Source organism: Aplosporella prunicola (assembly GCF_010093885.1).
Source record: "Aplosporella prunicola CBS 121167 unplaced genomic scaffold K452scaffold_5, whole genome shotgun sequence".
NCBI lineage: Eukaryota > Fungi > Ascomycota > Dothideomycetes > Botryosphaeriales > Aplosporellaceae > Aplosporella > Aplosporella prunicola.
In genome coordinates this window covers 781,764-800,320 of record NW_022983533.1, presented here as the reverse complement: position 1 = coordinate 800,320, position 18,557 = coordinate 781,764, and the positions used below count along the sequence as shown (strand labels likewise).

Genomic DNA, 18,557 nt, shown 5'->3' with positions numbered 1-18,557 from the left:
TGGTGCGCCCCGCGGCGTAGAGGAAGCTCTGACTGAGGAGTAAGCGGGAGTGTGGAGAGCTATGGGTGGTGTGTGCTCAAGCTTCAATTGGCGTCACGATGGGAAAGGCGCTCTTGAGGATGATGGGAGGTGAAGAGGGTTGCAAGGAGGAAGTTTGGAGGAAGCAGCACACTCCGAGCGGCTACGGACTCAAGGCACGAGGTCATGGGTTTATGGGAATCGAGTAATGGAAGGGTCGACGATTTGCGTCAGTTTGCGGAGGCTATCTGCGGCTCAGGCCACCGACCTCGGGCAGTTGCGGAGTAATCCTTGTTCCCCGCAGATCCCGCCTCGGCCAACTGGAGCGCCAACCTCTTATCGACCACCTCTGTTACGAAGTACAGGGTGGGCCGCTGTGCAGCAAGATATGTCCATGCCGCAAACAGCACAGCTTTTCGTACTTGTGGAGGCAACGAATTACGACTCAGAAGCCCAGGCACAGACATCGGATTCCATTCCGATGCGCCTACACCCTGTACGGATTCGCAGCCGATGCCGGCACTCCCTCGCCCGAACGGATTCCATCACCACTCTGGGTAGCCCGAATCCTCCAGTGCCTCCTCAGATACTAGCCCTTCTTGGCGCCATCGTCCGCCTCAGCTGCCTCTGCTTCTCCCCCTCCTCCGGCGTCCCCAGGTCGCCCTCTTCCTTCAGCTTCGCCAAGTAATCCTTGCCGTACTTGTACCCCACGTCGTAGATCTCGTCAAACTTTGCAAAGTCCAGTGTGCCGTATCCGTCAATCGGCGGTCGCATATATCTGCATCCCTTCATGTTCTTCGCCCGCTCCAGCGCGTCCACACTACTCACGTACGCCAAGCGCGCCTGGATTTCCGACAGCGTCGGCGGGTTCGGGAACGAACTGAAGAAATTCCACCGGTTGAGCAGCGCCCAGAATCCCGATAGCGAGTCGCCAAACTGCTGTGGCGTATTGTCGTCTAGGGCGCCTACGTCGACGGCGAAAATTATGTCTGCGCCGAGGCTCTTCATGTGCGCAACTGTCAGGTTGTCGATGTATCCGCCGTCTACCAGCATACTTCCCTCGTCGCAGAGAGGTGGCAGAAGACCGGCTAGAGTCATTGACGCTCGTACGTAGCGCCATACGTAGCCAGATGTGTGCACGTCTTGACGAGACTTTGAGATGTTGGTCGTGTTGCAGTAGAACTCAAGCCAGAAGTCCTCAATCTGGCTGTTGCCGAATGTCTTGAAGATACCTCGGTTGAACTCATGGCCGGTGGTGTATGAGGCACTGTGTTGTCGATTGTTAGTCGAGCTTTTGTTAGATTAAGGGCTCAGGCAGCAACTTACGAAGGATATGTGAGGTCCAAAGCAAACCTCCATATGCTACCCATGCGACCGGCGAATTTCTTTGCTCTGCCGTACATGGGTACAACGTCGGCATCCCAAGCATACAGCGCACCAATGAAAGAGCCAATCGAAGTGCCTCCGATGATGTCGATGGGTATTCCTGCCTCCTCCAATGCTCTGATGATACCAACATGAGCGATACCTCTAGCACCACCACCACCGAGCACAAGGCCCACCGTCTTGCCACACAACCGACGTGCCAGTCTGTGGAAGTCTCCCTTAAAAGGAGTGTCCGCCGAGTACAGTGGAGTTTGTCTGACGCGCCTCGAGGTGTACTTTTGAATTTCTGCCTGGATGACTTGCACGCGCTGTTTTAGGGCCGTGCCAAAGCGCCTTTGTTGAGGATGCACAGGCTCCGGTGTTGTCCGGAAAGACATGTGGATATGGTGATGGCTGCCATTGACCCACGGGCGGCTGCGCAGCCATTTCCGCGTAAGACCAGGAGGACAATAGCGCTCAGAATGCAGCAGCACAAGCTCTTTCCTCGCCGTAGTTTTCGTTGTGAGCAATACTCTCTCGTACTCGCCAATGTTGGAAGAGCCTTCGGCTAGGCCGACCAGCAGGATACAATCGGCTTGGCTGATGCATGTTTGAGTCCAGGGTGATTTGACGTTAGTGTCGGCAACATACAACACCATTCCATACTTTTGTTCCAGATCGGCAAGGTATTGTGACAGTTTCAGCTTACCCATGCGGCTGAAAGCATGTCGTCCGAGGTGATTGAGGATAGCTGCTTGGTTGAGGGACACCACGCTATTCGGCGTGCCAATCTGGGTAAAAGCGTTGACCAGTTTGCCGGCAAATTCGACGACAGGGATGCCCGAGGTGATTGGAAGGACCGCAACTGTGCGTAAATTGGTAGTCGACGAGACGTTGCTCTTGATAGCCGTGGTACGTTCCGCCATCTGCTCATGGAGTGGATCATCGATCAAAGTGCGCATGCGCGACGCTATGATTTTTGATATCTTGATGGTGATACCCGGATGCTCCTGGGCAAGGCTGTTGAAAAGCGTCTTCGGAAACTTGGCAAGCTCAGTGTCTCGAATAGCGTGCAACGATGCCGGACGGCTAGATTCAGTCAAGACTTCTAGTTCACCAACACTGTCGCCTTGGCCATATTCGCCGGCTACCATCATGCCTTTATCTTCCGTTTCTTGAATAGCTCGTAGACGGCCGTTAAGGACAATGTAGATGGCATCACTTTCATCGCCCTGATTGTAGATAATCTGTCCTGCATGGACTTGAACCCATTCAAGGGCGAAATCGATGTGCAGTATGAGGCGAGGCAGCAGGGTCGTCAGTCTCTTAGCTATAGTAAGGAGCACCACTGGATATCTGTCGACGATCCTTTCAATAGACGCGCGGGGCAAGAAACCCACATATACGTCCGTTTTGGCGGTGACGTCAATGAAAGATCTGTACGAAGAAATGGTACCCAAATAGCCAGCGAGACCACCAGGCTTAGTAAGGAAAAGGCTCCTGCGGTGCTGCTTTTTCTTCTTGCCAGTCTCGCTTGTTGGCCCAGTTGCTGATGATCCAGTGGGGATCCTATGCAGAGATTCGCCCAGGAGGTCCGAAGCTGCAAGCCCAGCTGAGTCGGGAAATGTGCCAAGCACATCGTGATCGTTGCTGCTTCCATCCACCGGCATGCCAACGTCGAGGAACCCGTCAATGACATAGTAAAGGCCTGGATTGCGCTCCCCTTGCTCAACTAGAACGGATCCTTTAGGGAAAAATACAATTTCGACGTCGTTGACAAGTTGCTCATGTATACTGCGAGAGTTGCTCACACTAGCAGTCGACAGAGGAACTGACGCAGCGGATTCAGTTTCGGCATCTATAGAAGCTTCGTATGGGTCAATGAAGCCGAATACATTGCTGAAAACAGCCTTCTGTCGTCTTGAGTCAAAGGAAACAAGACGAGGCGACTGTTCAACGGAGTCCGGTTTCCCCAGCGGTGTTTCGGCTTTTGTAAGACCGATAGCCTTCAGCATACAATCAAGGACCGATGCACGGAAAAAGGCATCCTCATCCATCGACTCCTGGCGTTGCAAAGGTATGCGTCCGCTAGGAGAGTTGAAAGGATTAAAATTTCCAGCGTCCAATGGAGTCGGGGCATCCCGTCGTGCAGGCGCTGGTGAGGCAAATGGTTGAGAGAAGTTCATACGCCCTTGCCAACCAGCCGACCGTGGTGGATACTGGTTAGTCAATAGATCACCTATTGTAGGTCAGTCGCCATTCTCACAAAGGTGCAGCAATGAAGCGTTTATGCTGCACGGATCGAACGTAGCTTGGGGAATTTCGTCGCGTCCGTCACCAAAATGCAAATACGTACCTGCGCTCACCCCGCTCCTGTCTCCTTCTCCTGGGCTCAACATGGTCGACACCCTCCGTACCCCTGGATCCACCACGGTACCCGTCGAAGGACGACCCGCAGGGAACCTAGCCTGAGACATAACTTCCTTTCTTAGGCTACTGCTAGGGTTTCTAGCTCGGGTAGCGCCTGGATTATGAAGAGCAATGCCCTTCATCCCTTCCTCTCTTCCAATCCGTTCTCGTTCCTGCAAGAGTTGTCAGACATGGTCACAGTAGATCTCTGAAATACCAACCTTTGTGAATTTCTGCTTCAGCCGCTCTAATGCAGTGTCTCGCAAGAATCCAGGCAGGTCATAAGTCGTGTACTTGTTCATAAGTCGTTCAGTCCTTAGGACTTCGCTTGTCAGACCGAGGTAGTTGTTACCCGTAGCCAGGGTCACACGTTGTAGCCTCGTGAGAATGACTTGCACGATATGTGCTGTAGCTTTCGGGTAGACGCGTGTAAGACGCCGAAAGGCAGTAGCTGGAATGATTGCAATTGTAGTGTCAACCGTAGCTCTCGCCACAATGTCCGGGTGAGCAGACTTCAGTTTCTTCGCGCGTGATTGAGAAAGACCCGCTTTACGCATCTCCTCGCGTTGTTCTGTTTCTTGCATCGTGTCGAGGGACAAGGATGGGATCCTCTTGAGGTGACCAACTTGTGGAGGGCTAAATGCTTGAGCACGACCCCGGCTCAGGTCTGCTCTAGGAGAAATGGGAGCATCTTGCACAGGGCTTTCCACATCTGAGTGGGGAGTAACCGCTCCAACAGAGACGCTGTTTGGCTCGGGAGGTTGGAATTGATTGGCACCAGCGCTAGAGGGGCCACCAGAACCAAGCCCTTGCTCGTCTTCATCGTGCCGCAGCTTGATGTCTTCAGTAAACAGCGACAGAATTGAGAACAAGGATGACATGGGTGCGCCATTCTTGACTTCAGTCAAGAGCTGATATCCCTGATTGTGCCCGGCATCGTCTCCGTCCTCATCCTCAGATGCTTCCGAGGGCCCAGCTTCCGATGGGTCCTCTCGGCTAGACTTCACAAATATTTGTACCAAGCCATCTACTACCAAGCAGAAGCCCTTTTCCTCTTCGAGAAGCAATGTTTCTCCGGCGACCAACTTCCGGGTTTGCATTGTACGCGTAAGTTCGTGGAAGACGGGGCGCTCCAGGTAGCCAAAGACCTTGATTGCACTGAGAAATTCATCCAGATAGTTTGAGAGGCCTCGCTTCGAATCGTTTTCCTGCGGGTCCGGAAACACCTCGACGTGAGGCTCTTCGCGCTGTGGTTCCGGAGGCAAGCGAGTATACATATTCAGGAAGCGGTAGCGTATGAACCAGCTGATGGTCGAGGCCAAGGCCAGGAAGAGGACAATCCTACAATTATCTTAGTCCTCGCTCCCAACGATGCTCTGGGCCACCTACAAGGTCGTGGCGTTCATGGTGACGGTCAAGCTCATCGAGGCCAGCGTGAAGATCCATGTTGGAAGAGTGATGGAGGTAAAGGTGATGATCCAGTACAGCACGCCGGGAACGACCTTAAGCGTCTCCAGCACGGCGTTTCCCACCAGGGCGAGGGGGGACGAGGAGCTAGCCGGGGTAGCGGTAGGCGCCAAGGCGCTCATAGTCACTGAGGACGACATGGGGGGAGGATGGAGCGAGACGGGTCTGTGCAAGCAATCATTGAGGACACGGCTCTCGAGACTACAGGCGCGACACGGAGTCGGGTGGTGACATGGCTTGCTGAGACTATTCTTACCAGGCGTGTGGAAGCTTGGACCACGCGGGACCGCCGCTGCCTCTGATGCGCCGCCGCCGGAGACGCGACTTCCCTCCGCGCATCGTGCATTCTGCCATCTCCTTCCCACCGCGCAACCATGCCGCCTTTCAAGGATGAACAGATTATCGTAGGTCGCGCGGCCCGTCATCATGTTTCCAGCGCTGACCCTGCCCCGAGATTATCTCGCCCGGCTCCACCACGACGCTCGCGCAGCTCGGCCTGCCCGAGTCGCTGACGCCCGCGCGTTTGCGCATCAAGTCGCGCATGTTCCCCGCGGAAAAGGAGGGCGAATGGGAGCCGTACAAGGTCCGCAGGAAGAATGGCGGCAAGCCCGTGTCGCAGGAGGAAACCGACGAAACGAATGACATGAAGAAGAGCTTGGGCGAGTCCGAGGAAGAGGTCATATTCGAGGAAGACCACCTCTCCGACGAGGGCGCCGTATGGCCAATGGTCGAGGGCAGGGTTGTCAACTGGCCCTGTTTCTACGCGCTCATGACGCACGTCTACAACACCCTCAGCCCGCCCTTCCATACGCCGATATTGCTCGTCGGGCAGCCCGTCTGGACGCCCAAGGATAAGGAAAGACTTACGCAATTCTTCTTTGAGAAGTTTAAGATGCCTGCTTTTACCATCCTAGACTCTGCGACTGCCACGGCCTATGCGTATGGCATACACACGACTACCGTTGTCGATATTGGCCTGGACAAGGCGGACATCACGGCCATCAGCGATTTTGTGATGCACGAGACTGGGAGGACGGTTGCTTTGCCCGAATGCGGTGGAGAAGCCATGACTCAACGTTTGCTAGAACTGCTCGGCTCCAAGGGCTTCACCCGCGAAATGTGCGAGCAGTTGAAGAGGAGCCCTATTTGCGAGATACTGCCTCCGAATACACCACTTCCAGGCGCTGGTGAGGGTGCAGAGCCTCCCGTCAATCCTGCTGCGGCTGCGTCTACCGGCGCAAGCGCGTCAGGGCCAGACTCCGCCGCGAACATTGGAAATGTTCCACGTGGACCAGGCCCCGACACGGAGGTTGGCGACGAGCAGAAAGGTGATGAAGAGAATGAGGGCGTGCTTGATGTAGCCAACATTGTCACGAGCGGCAAGATGAGCGAGTATCTGGCTAAACGGGAGAAGGACAAGGCGGAGAAGGTCGCGGCTAAGAAGAAAGGGACAGAGACTGCGCAGTCTGCTGCCAAGCCAATGCGCTTACCAAACGTCAAGAGGGAGAAGGCAACGTTCCTCTACGAAGATCATGCGTTGTTGGATGCACTCAAGGATATGAATCTCGGGGGTCAAAAGATGGCCGAGGCGCAGGCCGCGCTGGACGAGGGACCCAAGACGGCGGCGGATGGTGAAAATGTCACAAGCGGCGAAGCAGCCGCGAGCGAGGAGACAAATGGTACATCTACGGTGGTGGGCAATGGTTCTTCACGCGGCCCCATACGCCGCGAGATTGAAGTGGGCACAGAACGGTTCCAAGCTGCAAGTGGAGGCGTGCTAGACCGTATTGCCGATGCCATACATCGCACCATATCCTCGGTCGATGAAGTGAACAAACGGGGTGAGCTCTGGGAGTCCATGATCATCGTTGGCAATGGCGCCAAAGTTAGAGGTAAGGCGTTCGTTCTCATGTACCGTGAGGATATACTGACGGAATGCAGGATTCAAGGAAGCGCTCATCTCCACTTTGCAGTCGAAATATCTCATTTCGCCGTCATCGGCTACCATCTTCACATCAGAGCTTCCCTCCAACCTCTCTACACCTACGGGAACGGGCGCCAATACGCCTCAGCCCCCCGGGTTCCAGCCCAGCAGCGGCGTGAATCCGCTCCTGATTGCTGCTACGACGGCGCAAAACCCTCATATGCTCCATGCTGGCATGCCCAACTCTCTAGTATCTCTGGGCTCGCACAACACGCATTCGTCTCACGGCCAAACACCAACCAGCATCAAGACAGTGAAGGCGCCAGAGTACTTCCCCGAGTGGAAGGAGGTCGGGATGGACGAGGCCAGTTTTCTGGGCGCGCAGGTGGCGGCCAAGGTCGTCTTCATCGTCGACCAAGGGCTGGGCCAGGGTTACATGACACGGTCAGATTACAACGACCAGGGGCCGTCGGGCATCCGGGAGGTGTGCTTGTGAAGCGGTTCATTTAGCAAGGAAGGAGCATGAGGAGTTGGGATCCGATTCAGGTTCAGATGACTTGGCATAGAGGAGTTGTATTAGTAGCACAAAAGTGATACCACATGATATAATTTTTTTGGGACATGGGTGGGTGGATGGAAGGCTTCCCCGCGTTGAGTTGCCGTTGGCCCGATCGTTTTCAGCAAGACACCACAGCAACCAGCAACACGCTCAACGCGGGCCATTACGCGTGCGTTCCTGCGCGCCCGCGGTCGCACTCGAGCAAATTCCCAATTGCGCAGCGCTGAACCTCGGCCAAACCGCCCGGCCGCCGCCAGCTCGCCGTTGTCAGCTCACCCGCCTACAAAGTTCCCAGGCCGTTCTCACATCTGCACCGTAAGCCTTAGAATGATGGCTCACGACCGGCAATCGGGCGGAGGGAGCGAGGCAACGGGGGCTATTAATCTCAGCTCTCTCTTGCGACTCCTCCGCCCAGACTCTCCGACCTCCGCGACCCTGTTGTAATATTCCTAAGCACCGCCCTACAAGCAAGCAATGTCGCCAGCGCCGCAACAGCAGAACATTGATGCGACGGGCAAACCCCAACGCCTGAGCGCGGCCACCGAGACGCTCCACAACACTATCGCGCACCCCGGCAACGTCTACATCAACGTGCAGGGCGCGTACATAGCCGACGACGACCAGCCCAAGACGCCGCTGAGCATACACAGCGACGACTACGAGAGCGGCGGCCGGGACATTCGCCTGCCCAACCACACCGATGTCGTCAGCCACATAGCAGTCGATGTAAGTTTTGCTCTCTCTCTCGCGCGCGAGGGCACTTGTACTTTTGGCGCGTGACTGACGCACCCACGCGCGCGCTCAGATTGGCGGCTCGCTGGCCAAGGTGGTGTACTTTTCGCGCGACCCGACGTCGCAAGAGCTGGGGGGCCGGCTCAACTTCCTCAAGTTCGAGACGGACCGCATAGAGGAGTGCATCGAGTTTATGCGCGAGTTGAAGCTGCACTACCAGACGATCAATGGGTCGAAGCCGGCGGACCTGACGGTCATGGCCACGGGCGGCGGCGCGTTCAAGTACTACGACCGCATCAGGCAGGCGCTCGAGGTCGAGGTGCTGCGCGAGGACGAGATGGAGTGTCTCATAATAGGTATGAGGCGGCGGCGGGGAGCACACAATGCGCGCGCGAGAGAGAGAGAAAGGCAACTGACTGACGATTGACTCATAGGCCTCGATTTCTTCATTACCGAGATCCCTTGCGAAGTCTTCACGTACAGCCCGGAGGACCCCATGCAGTTTGTCGAAGCACGGCCAGACATCTACCCATACCTACTCGTGAACATCGGATCGGGGGTGTCGATGGTCAAAGTGTCCGGGCCGCGGCAGTACGAGCGGATAGGCGGGACGTCGCTGGGCGGGGGCACGCTGTGGGGGCTACTGTCGCTGCTGACGGGGGCGCGCAACTTCGAGGACATGCTGCGGCTAGCGGACAAGGGCGACAACACGTCGGTCGACATGCTGGTCGGTGACATCTACGGCACCGACTACGGCAAGATCGGCCTCAAGAGCACCACTATCGCCTCCAGTTTCGGCAAGGTCTACAAGCGCAAGCGCGAGGCTGAGCGCGAGGCTGAGGACCATGGCAATCTGCTGGGCCACCACCACCACTCTGCCCCCGCCGTCAGCGTCGATGACGAAGCTGCTGCGGCTGCGGCTGACAACGAGCATGCCGCGCGCTCCTTCAAGCCCGAGGACGTCAGCAAGAGCTTACTCTACGCCGTCAGGTACGTGCCGTGCCCATCCTTCCCTTCCCTTAACCCCCAACAAGAAAAAAAAAAAAAAAAAAACCCCCACTAACACCCACCCCCCTCCAGCAACAACATCGGGCAAATCGCCTACCTGCACGCCGAAAAGCACAACCTCAAGCGCATCTACTTCGGCGGCAGCTTCATCGGCGGGCACCGCCAAACCATGAACACGCTCGCCTACGCCATCAAGTTCTGGTCCAAGGGCGAGAAGCAGGCCTACTTTTTGCGGCACGAGGGCTACTTGGGGGCTGTGGGCGCGTTTCTGAAACGCCAGCCAAGGAATTGGGGACGCAGGAATAGCGTCGAGGGCGTGGGGGCTGTGCGGCCCGTTTTTGGTGGTGCGGTTCCTGCGGGGAGGGTTTCCAATGGGGGTGGCGTGGGCGAGAGGGTCGTCGGGTAGGTTTGGTTGTGCGGAGTGCGGAACCTAGAAATTGCTGAGGTTGGGCGTGCTGTCGTTGCTGCGTGGGTAGAGCTGCGTGTTTATTCCGCGCGTGCTCCCCTTTGCTTTTTGGTTTGGTGGTGTTTTTGGCCCAAAAAAGGCCTTCTGGGTGGACTTTTGTGAGATAACTTAGACTTTTTCTCAGTCGCGGCGCCACTGTCGTTACGCGTATAGTACCTTAGTACAAATAGTAGTATATTTAATTGTCGGCTAGAAAGCGATATTTATTTATTTATTTTTTATACCACATATCATCTGCATCCTATCTACGCTACCTACCTCTTCGCGGAGCATGTTCACTTGCTTGTTGCTTGCAGCTTGGTGGGTTTGGGTTTGATGATGTGGGTTTGTATTACTACCTTATGTAGGTGTAGCTGGATGAGTGGGTGTGTGAGGCCTGCTTACGGTTGTTTACTCTACCTGCCTATTTTGCCTACTCCGCCTACACCGCCTACCTGCCTGCCTGCCGACGTGCACGTCTGATAAGCATGCTTGTGAGGAATGTTCCCCATTCCTGGCGCATCGCTTGCTCGCTACGAAAAGACAAAACAGAGGGGCAAGCCCGAAACCAGCACCAGTCTCAGCACGCCAAACGCGGCAGTTGATCGTCTCGCGACCTCTCCATGGCCAGGGTGGAGCACGGAGCGTCGGTGCGTCCTAAGTAGGCAAGTACCTTACTCGTTGGACCATTCGGGCTTCTTCTTCTCTGCAAACGCCGTCATGCCTAGGTGGAAGAAGCAGCGGTTAGCACAGCACAACACCAGCACCGCCAATGGGATAGATATCAAGCAAAACGCACCAATCTTCTGGTCTCGGGAGCCAAACAAGCCATGGAAAAGGCGGCGCTCAAACTCGACGCCCTCACGCACGCCCAGGTCCTGGCTCTTATTGACAGCCTCCTTGGCCGCCTTGACCGCAACACGGCTATACTTGGCAATGGTCGCAGCGGTACTAACAGCGCCGTCGAGGCACTCAGCCGGCGAAGCAAACACCCTCGCCGCGAGCCCCCACTCGCCGGCCTGCGTGCCGCTGAAGTTCGCGCCGGTGAGGATCAGCTCCATGGCGCGCGCCTTGCCCAGCGCCGCTGTGAGCCGCTGCGTCCCGCCCGCGCCGGGGATCACGCCGAGTTTGATCTCGGGCTGCCCGAATGTTGCCCCCGCGCTGCAGTACAGGATGTCGGCCATCATGGCTAGCTCGCACCCCCCGCCTAAAGCGTACCCGTTCACGGCGCTGATGAGCGGCTTCTTCACCCGTGTTGTTAGGTCGGACCACCGCTCGATGAAGTCGGTCCCGTATGCCGATGCGAACGTCAGGTCTTTCATCTCTTTGATGTCGGCGCCGGCTGTGTGCGGGGGAAAAGGTGTCTCGTCAGCATGGATGGTGGTGTGCTTGTTGTTGTCGTCGTTTCTGCGTGCCAGCGCGCGAGCTAGCTAGCTAGCCACGAGCAAAGAGACGGGAGAGGCGCACCTGCAAACGCCTTTTCCGAGCCCGTGATGACCATGGCGCCGATGTCGCGGTCGGCGTCCAGCCGGCCCAGCGCGTCGTTGAGCTCGGTGATGAGCGGCGTGAACAGCGCATTGAGCGCCTTGGGCCGGTTGAGTGTCACTGCGGGTGTCGCACGTTAGTAGGTGCTTAGCTGGGGGAGGGAGGAGGGAGCTCTTACCCAGGCCTACGCCGGGCTGGGGCGTTGATACTTGCAGGTGCTCGTATTGCGGGGGAGCGGTCGAGTAGGCGCGGGCGACGCGCGGGGCGAAGGGAGCGACGAAGCGCGAGGCGAGACGCGTGGTGGGGCGGAGGAGGGACATGGTGGGAAGAGTGAGAGAGGAAGAAAAAGAATGGAGGGCGCGGGGCAGTTTTGAAGGTGTGAATATGTAGTTACTCCGCAGGTGGAGCTGGGGAGGGACCGAGGCCCAGAGCTGCTTCTGCGGGGGAGAGACATGGCGGCCGGGAAGCACAGCAGAGCAACGGGCAAAAAGCGGCCACGACTTATGGACGCGCGGAACAGGCTTCGGGCTAGGCGAGTTTGAACCGTTTGCAGCGCCGTCGCAGGTGGCCGCATGTTGCCCTGATTCGCCCGCCTCAAACTCTCCCACGTCTCCATAAAGTTGCGCGTCCCCGGCTGCCAGATTTCGATCCGTGTCCAACGACGACTACTACTACTACTACTCTCAACTCCCACTGCGCTCCCGCTTCAACTCCGACTCCCTCAATCATGGACGCGCCCGAGCCCGACACCCCCTTTGCCGCCGTGAGCGCGCAGACGACCAAGGTCGGCCAGGTGAGTAGTAGCTCTCTCGGCTTGCTGCACGCCCGCCCGAGCGCATACGTAGGTACTGACGCCGCGCCAGATCTACCAGACCTACCTCGACAAGTCGACGCCCTACATCACCCAGCGATGGAGCGGCACCGCCTTCCTCTTCGTGCTCTTCGGCCTGCGCATCATATACGCGCAGGGCTGGTACATTGGTAAGCCGCTCGCTCGCGCGCCCCTCCCCCCGCTGCGCCGCATGTACTGACCCTTGGCGCGCCGCAGTCGCCTACTCGCTGGGCATCTACCTCCTCAACCTCTTCCTCGCCTTCCTTTCCCCCAAATTCGACCCGGCGCTCGAGCAGGATGAGGGCATGGAGGACGGCACGGCTGGCGGCCTGCCCACCAAGGAGGAGGACGAGTTCCGGCCGTTTGTGCGCAGGTTGCCCGAGTTCAAGTTCTGGTACTCGAGCACCAAGGCCATTGCCATCGGCTTCTTCTGCTGCTGGTTCCAGATGTTCGACCTGCCCGTCTTCTGGCCCGTGCTGGTCGTCTACTGGCTGATTCTCTTCTGCCTGACGAGTACGTGGACCCCTTATTTTTCCTTACGAGTGGCTGCTAACGACGATTGCAGTGCGCCGGCAAATCCAGCACATGGTCAAGTACCGTTACGTGCCGTTCACCGTCGGCAAGAAGAGCTTCCGCCGCAGCGACAAATGAGCGCCGGGTGGCGCCTGGGAGTTGGACTTTGTGGGCGTGCGGAAAACGGGTGCGTGTGTATTCATAGTCTTTGGAGGGATAATGTTGTCACGGCGCAGGCCGCAGCGCGTGCTTGTATGGATACGGGATACGAAAAGAACACCAGCGTAATTGATCATCTTCGACCAAGCCATGCAAGAGAGTAACGTCTGTCACCATCAAGCGATATTCACTGCCTAAAGAGATAACCATACCTGTGTAGAGTGGAACGAAATCTAGTCAGGGTGCTGGTAGGTATGTACATCTCCTTGCTTACATCCAGGACTTGAACACGTAGCTGGACGAGAAGTATCCTATAAGGACTGTTTATATCCTTCTCTAGCTTGGTAGACGGCGAATCTCGGGTGACGATGACGGACGTTGCCGAGTGCGTACTAGGTATGCGTCGGGCGTGCCGACAAGGCGACGCGTGATTGGGCGCGCCGCTGCACATCTCCCGCCGCTCTTCCCCTCAACACCATTCACATGTTGATACCTCTCGCTTTAACAGGTCCGCTCCCATGTAGTCCCGCCTCCTTTCGCCGCATACGATGCATGTGCCGGCATCGATAGGCCCTCGTCCGCCATGGCTGCCATGGCTAGTACCTTGAAGGCTCTCAATATATCCACAGCTTGCCCCGCCGTCAACTGCTCTGCAACTCGTTTCCAATCTCCTCTCTGGCACAATGGCTGTTCTTCCAGGCTTCAATCACTCAACTGATCCCGTCATTCAAGTCGGGCTTTGCTTTCTTGCCCTGAGCTGGTTCCTAGCCATCGTCTTCTTCTTTGCATTGACCGACCCGTCCAAATCGGCGAGCAAGCCTCCTAGCACCCTGCAAGCCTACATCCGCTTCATCTACGGCTGCTTTCTCAAGCCGCACACCGGCGACGGCAGCGGCAGCCAGCAGGACGCGCTCGAGAGCTTCTACGAGGCGCAGGCCTCGGTGTACGATGCCACGCGCGCCAAGTTGCTGCGAGGCCGGGACGACATGCTCGCGCTCGCCGCCGCGCAGCTAGAATACAAAGTCAATGCTGGGGTGCTGGCCCACAAGCCCATCTGGGTCGATGTAAGTACCTAGCGCCCTAGATACTGGGCTGCGAGACAAGGCAACTCACGACGACACACCTACATAGGTTGGGGGAGGCACGGGCTGGAACATCGAGCGCATGGGCGACCACGTCTCCGTGCAAGACTTCTTCCGCTCCGTCTACCTCGTTGACCTGTCGCCGTCGCTGTGCCAGATAGCGCGGGCGAGGTTCGCGCGCCTCGGCTGGACCAATGTCAAGGTCGTCTGCCAGGATGCTCGCGCCTTTCGCCTCGAGGACCACGAGGCCGTCGCCCCGCGGGAGAAGTCGATCGTCCAGATCAACGACGAAGAGTACGACCTGGCTGGGCAGCCGACGCCGTTGGGCGCCGGGCTCGTCACCCTGAGCTACTCCCTGTCGATGATTCCAGACTTTTACCCCGTCATTGACTCGATCTCGTCGCTGCTCTGCCCCGACGGCATCATCGGCGTTGTCGACTTTTACGTCCAGAGCAAGGTCGACTTCCAGTCCCGCAACTATGTCGGCGGCGTCTTTGACAGGCACTGCATGTGGCTGTCGCGCGTCTTCTGGCGGACATGGTTCGAGATTGACCGCGTGAACCTGGAGCCAGCCAGGCGGGTACGTATGCAGTAACAGGGCGGACGAGCTTCCGCTGACCGGCACAGGACTATCTGGAATACAAATTCGGCACGGTTTTGAACGTCAACGCACGCAACTCCTTCCTCGGCATGCGCATCCCGTACTACGTCTGGATCGGATGCACCAAGAACAGCGGCTCCGCAGAGGACAAGCTGGCCTCGCTCGACGCGGCCGCGACCGAGTCGCCCATCTTATCCGCGCTGGACCTGCAGTCGCGGCACCGCGGCACGCTGCTCCGGCGCGACAGCGGCGTCGAGCTGCAGCACTCGAAGGCGTACGCGTCGGCGGTGGGGAACCTGACGGCCAGCCTGCCGCTGCCGGCCAGCTGGTACCAGAACCACCCCTGGCGGTTGCACTACGACGAGCTGCTGGCGAAGCACACGCAGTTTAACGACGAGTATATCTACGCTTTTACGTGGGAGGACAGCCGTGCCGACGCAGACATCTTGCAGATTACGCCCGACGACGTCATCTTGGCTATCACGAGCGCCGGTGACAACATCGTCTCGTTTGCGCTGGAGAAGCCGAAGCGCATCCACGCCGTCGATCTCAAGTGAGTGAGCCCTCCTCCCTTTCTCCCACCCAACCCAGCACTAACCCTCTTCACAGCCCAGCACAGAACCACCTCCTCGAGCTCAAGCTCGCCGCCTTCTCCGCCCTCAGCTACGCCGAGCTCTTCCAGCTCTTCGGGCACGGCACGCACCCGGCCTTCCGGGCCCTGCTCCTCCGCCGCCTAAGCCCGCACCTCTCGTCGCCGGCGCTGCAGTTCTGGCTGCGGCACGGCGACGCTGCCTTTTCCCCGCGAAGCGGCGGAGGCGGGGGATTGTACCGCAGCACGGGCGGGTCGCGGCACGCGCTGCGGCTCGCGGCGCTGCTGGTGCGGGCGCTGGGGCTGCGGCGCGAGGTCCGTCGACTGTGTGGCGCCGAGACGCTGGCAGCGCAGCGCGACGTCTGGTCGAAAGGGTGGCTGCGAAGAGTGTTGCTGTCGCGGGCACTCGTGTGGGCCGTAGTCGGGTCGCGGGGGTGGTTGTGGCGGGCGCTGGGCGTGCCGGCCGCGCAGAGAGAGCTGATTGAGCGGGACTATCGCGAGCTGTGCTGTGCACCTTCGTCCTCCTCTTCTTCCTCTTCGTCGGCGACGTCGTCTGAGGCTTCTTCTTCGACGTCAGACTCGGCAGCCGCCATCCACGCTTACCTCGCTGCGACGCTTGACCCCATCGCGCGGAACTCGCACCTCCGCGACTGTAACCACTACTACGCCCTCTGTCTGCAGGGCCACTACGCACCGCATAACTGCCCGGCGTACCTCGCGCCGAAGGCGCATGCTGCACTCTCGCCTTGCTCTTCGCTTTCCCACTCCACGGGGTCCTCGCCCAAGGGGCCCTCCTCGGTCAATGGGCCCTCCTTCGTCGAGGGGTCCTCCTCCTCCCCGCTCGACATCCTCCGCCTGCACACCGACACCCTCGCCGCCGTGGCCGCGCAGCTGCCCCCCGCGTCCCTGACCATCGCCGTGGTCATGGACAGCATGGACTGGTTCTCTGACACCAACCCCGTCGACCAGCGCGCAGCGAAGCAGCAGGTCGCAGCCCTCCACCGCGCGCTGCGCCCCGGCGGCCGCGTGCTCCTGCGCAGCGCGGGCCTGCGACCGTGGTATCTGGCGCTGTTTGAGAAGAAGGGGTTTAGGAACGAGAGGGTGGGCGTAAGGATGCCTGGGGGCGAGGGGGTGCTGGATCGCGTGAACATGTATGCGAGTGTTTGGGTTTGCGTAAGGTTGTAGGGAGGGGGGTGTGGTGTGTGGGTGGTGGGGAGTGGGGGAGGTGTAAATAGGTCAAGTCAAGTTTCGCGCTCTTGTGCTGCTGTCTGTCGTTGATCTGCGTCGGCGCTTAAGTACCTAGGTACTCATCCACCCCATCCATCCAAATGCGGCCCAAGCCATCCTAGGTATCTCTTCACTTCTTCACATGTGCCGTTATACCTTCCCTTCGTTTATTTTGTTTTTATACCCTTACAGGATTCTCTACCACTTGTACACAAACGCTTATACTTTCGCATATATTAAAATGCTTAGATACTTATATATACCTTAGCTATTTAAAATCTATAAAAGTATAGTGTTCCCAGCGCTAGTAGCCAGCCGTACGGAATAGGTGGTTTAGTATAGCTATCTAATATAGTAATAGTTAATAGCTGGTTTATTCGTAGGTGGATGGAAATAGATAAGACATAGGTAGGTAGGAAGGATAGGGAGTAGTAGATTATATCTAAGAAATTGATAGTATAGTAACGGAATAGTAGCGTTGCGGAAGTAGACTAGTAGATAGATCTATCTATAGATACTATAAGCCTACTATATAAAACTTAACGTCTAACCTTAGGCTTTAACTTATAGATACTAAGCGCCTAGGCGAGGAGCAGCTAGTAGCGCCTTCTTACTATACTCTATACCTCTACTTCGAAGGTAAATTTCGGAATAGATCCTAGCGATACGGGTAGAAGCTAGAAGAATCCGCCGGTTATTACTAACTATAATCTCCTAAATAGCGAGTCGTTTCGGCGGACTATGCGCGTAATCTTCTCTAGTTTATCGAAGACGTTAGGGTGACTTATTAAAACTTCGTCGATGATGAGAACCTGCGTTTCTGTCCATTGTGCTGCTTTATGTTTGTTCGATGCGGTGTTGGAAACCAGCTCTCGCATAGTACCAATCCCAAGGCCAATTCCAGCATAGCTGTGAAGTGTCTTCCCTCCGATGTGGCTGGCCGCAATTCCGGTAGATGCTGTCACGGCAATTGCTTCGCCCCTCACTCGTAAGGCGTTGATGATCTTGCGAAGAAGAAACGATTTTCCAGTACCAGCTGGACCAGTGAAGAAAATCTTCTCTCTTTTGTTCAGTACAATATCAAAAATGTTGTGCTGTTCGTCAGTGAGTGAGTCTGAAGATCCGGTCACGGTCGTGTCTCGTATCGTTTCCCAACTTTCCCCATGACCTGTTTGTTCTTTAGGCTCCTGACCGGAGTTCCAAAGCTTCTTTCAGGCTCCAAGTAACTTTTGAAGTTGCGTGATGTGAAGAGATCTCTTCGAGAACGCAAGCCCGGTGGAAGAAGCATTGCTCGGCTGAACTACGTTGCTCGGAAACGCCTGTCGCTGTCGCAGCGGTGCGGCTGAAGGCCTCGAAATGATTGAATGCAGATAACGTGTCTGACGCAGGATCTGAGACATGTTACGGATGTCTGTGGAAAGCGGGAAAAGACGTGAGGGAGGGTCAACAACGCAGTGCGCGGGATACTTCAGTCGAGTGAAGCGCTGCATCTTCATTGCGTCAGCTTCTCAGCCTCAATATTTGTAGGCAAAAGACAGGAGCAAAACCTTGTATCGAGCTTCACTCAGCGTAAAGCGGGTCCAGAATGTGAATACTAGAGTCAGGATTGACTTAGCGGCGCGTAGTCGACATGGCGCGCATGTCGCAAGGAGAGAAGACGAAACGAGTCGAATGATTGTAAGAGCAGGCAAGCACGAACTTACTTTAAAGAGACAGGGCTGACTAAGGCCCGACTAGCCCAACAGGGGAAGCTATAATCACTGACGTCGGTTCGGGAGCACCAATAGTGTTAGACAAGTTATACAGAGGCCAGTAGACCTCTCCTGCAATCGCTACACTACCCATCCTTCTTCTCGTTCTTTCGACCATAACGTTCTAAACCATAATGACTACCTAGTACCTACCCTTTAGACCATCCATCACGCACGTACACACGACACACCCACCCCCTCTCACTCGCGCTGCATGGTATGGCATGTCATGACAGACCAAAGACAGGCAGACGTCCACTTCGACCTCGAAAAGGGCTAAAACAGCTTATTCTCGATTCGAACAGCTAGTATAGCAGCGCTTACGGCTTGCTACTAATCGCTCATATATATATAGTACTTGCAGTCAGTACTTCTTAGTGCTAACTAGCAG

General features: G+C 56.8%; 6 protein-coding genes across 6 annotated transcripts; 4 read left to right on the top strand and 2 right to left on the bottom strand.

Moving 5' to 3' along the window:
- Window positions 1–600: 600 nt before the first annotated feature.
- K452DRAFT_222292 (uncharacterized protein) lies at window positions 601–5,399 on the bottom strand (the record flags this gene model as incomplete). The annotated part of the gene is made up of 5 exons (XM_033536553.1): window positions 601–1,285; window positions 1,345–3,622; window positions 3,740–3,965; window positions 4,014–5,133; window positions 5,182–5,399. 5 exons carry the CDS (start codon window positions 5,397–5,399, stop codon window positions 601–603), a joined length of 4,527 nt encoding a protein of 1,508 aa, XP_033400851.1.
- Window positions 5,400–5,613: 214 nt separating this feature from the next.
- K452DRAFT_244816 (uncharacterized protein) lies at window positions 5,614–7,800 on the top strand. The gene is made up of 3 exons (XM_033537958.1): window positions 5,614–5,663; window positions 5,714–7,151; window positions 7,201–7,800. Exons 1-3 carry the CDS (start codon window positions 5,634–5,636, stop codon window positions 7,677–7,679), a joined length of 1,947 nt encoding a protein of 648 aa, XP_033400850.1. The 5' UTR covers window positions 5,614–5,633; the 3' UTR covers window positions 7,680–7,800.
- A 74-nt stretch (window positions 7,801–7,874) lies between these two features.
- On the top strand, window positions 7,875–10,168 carry K452DRAFT_284525 (uncharacterized protein). The gene is made up of 4 exons (XM_033539953.1): window positions 7,875–8,468; window positions 8,548–8,830; window positions 8,909–9,464; window positions 9,555–10,168. Exons 1-4 carry the CDS (start codon window positions 8,217–8,219, stop codon window positions 9,886–9,888), a joined length of 1,425 nt encoding a protein of 474 aa, XP_033400849.1. The 5' UTR covers window positions 7,875–8,216; the 3' UTR covers window positions 9,889–10,168.
- A 433-nt stretch (window positions 10,169–10,601) lies between these two features.
- K452DRAFT_306062 (uncharacterized protein) lies at window positions 10,602–11,732 on the bottom strand (the record flags this gene model as incomplete). Its single annotated transcript, XM_033542952.1, has 4 exons — window positions 10,602–10,651; window positions 10,727–11,353; window positions 11,395–11,532; window positions 11,591–11,732. 4 exons carry the CDS (start codon window positions 11,730–11,732, stop codon window positions 10,602–10,604), a joined length of 957 nt encoding a protein of 318 aa, XP_033400848.1.
- Window positions 11,733–11,990: 258 nt separating this feature from the next.
- On the top strand, window positions 11,991–13,093 carry K452DRAFT_265789 (uncharacterized protein). The gene is made up of 4 exons (XM_033538766.1): window positions 11,991–12,205; window positions 12,276–12,393; window positions 12,461–12,757; window positions 12,810–13,093. Exons 1-4 carry the CDS (start codon window positions 12,140–12,142, stop codon window positions 12,893–12,895), a joined length of 567 nt encoding a protein of 188 aa, XP_033400847.1. The 5' UTR covers window positions 11,991–12,139; the 3' UTR covers window positions 12,896–13,093.
- Window positions 13,094–13,568: 475 nt separating this feature from the next.
- Window positions 13,569–16,626, top strand: K452DRAFT_265788 (uncharacterized protein). Its single transcript, XM_033538765.1, has 4 exons — window positions 13,569–13,980; window positions 14,048–14,578; window positions 14,626–15,152; window positions 15,209–16,626. The coding sequence occupies exons 1-4, from the start codon at window positions 13,600–13,602 to the stop codon at window positions 16,371–16,373; spliced, it is 2,604 nt and encodes an 867-aa protein (XP_033400846.1). The 5' UTR covers window positions 13,569–13,599; the 3' UTR covers window positions 16,374–16,626.
- Window positions 16,627–18,557: the final 1,931 nt, after the last annotated feature.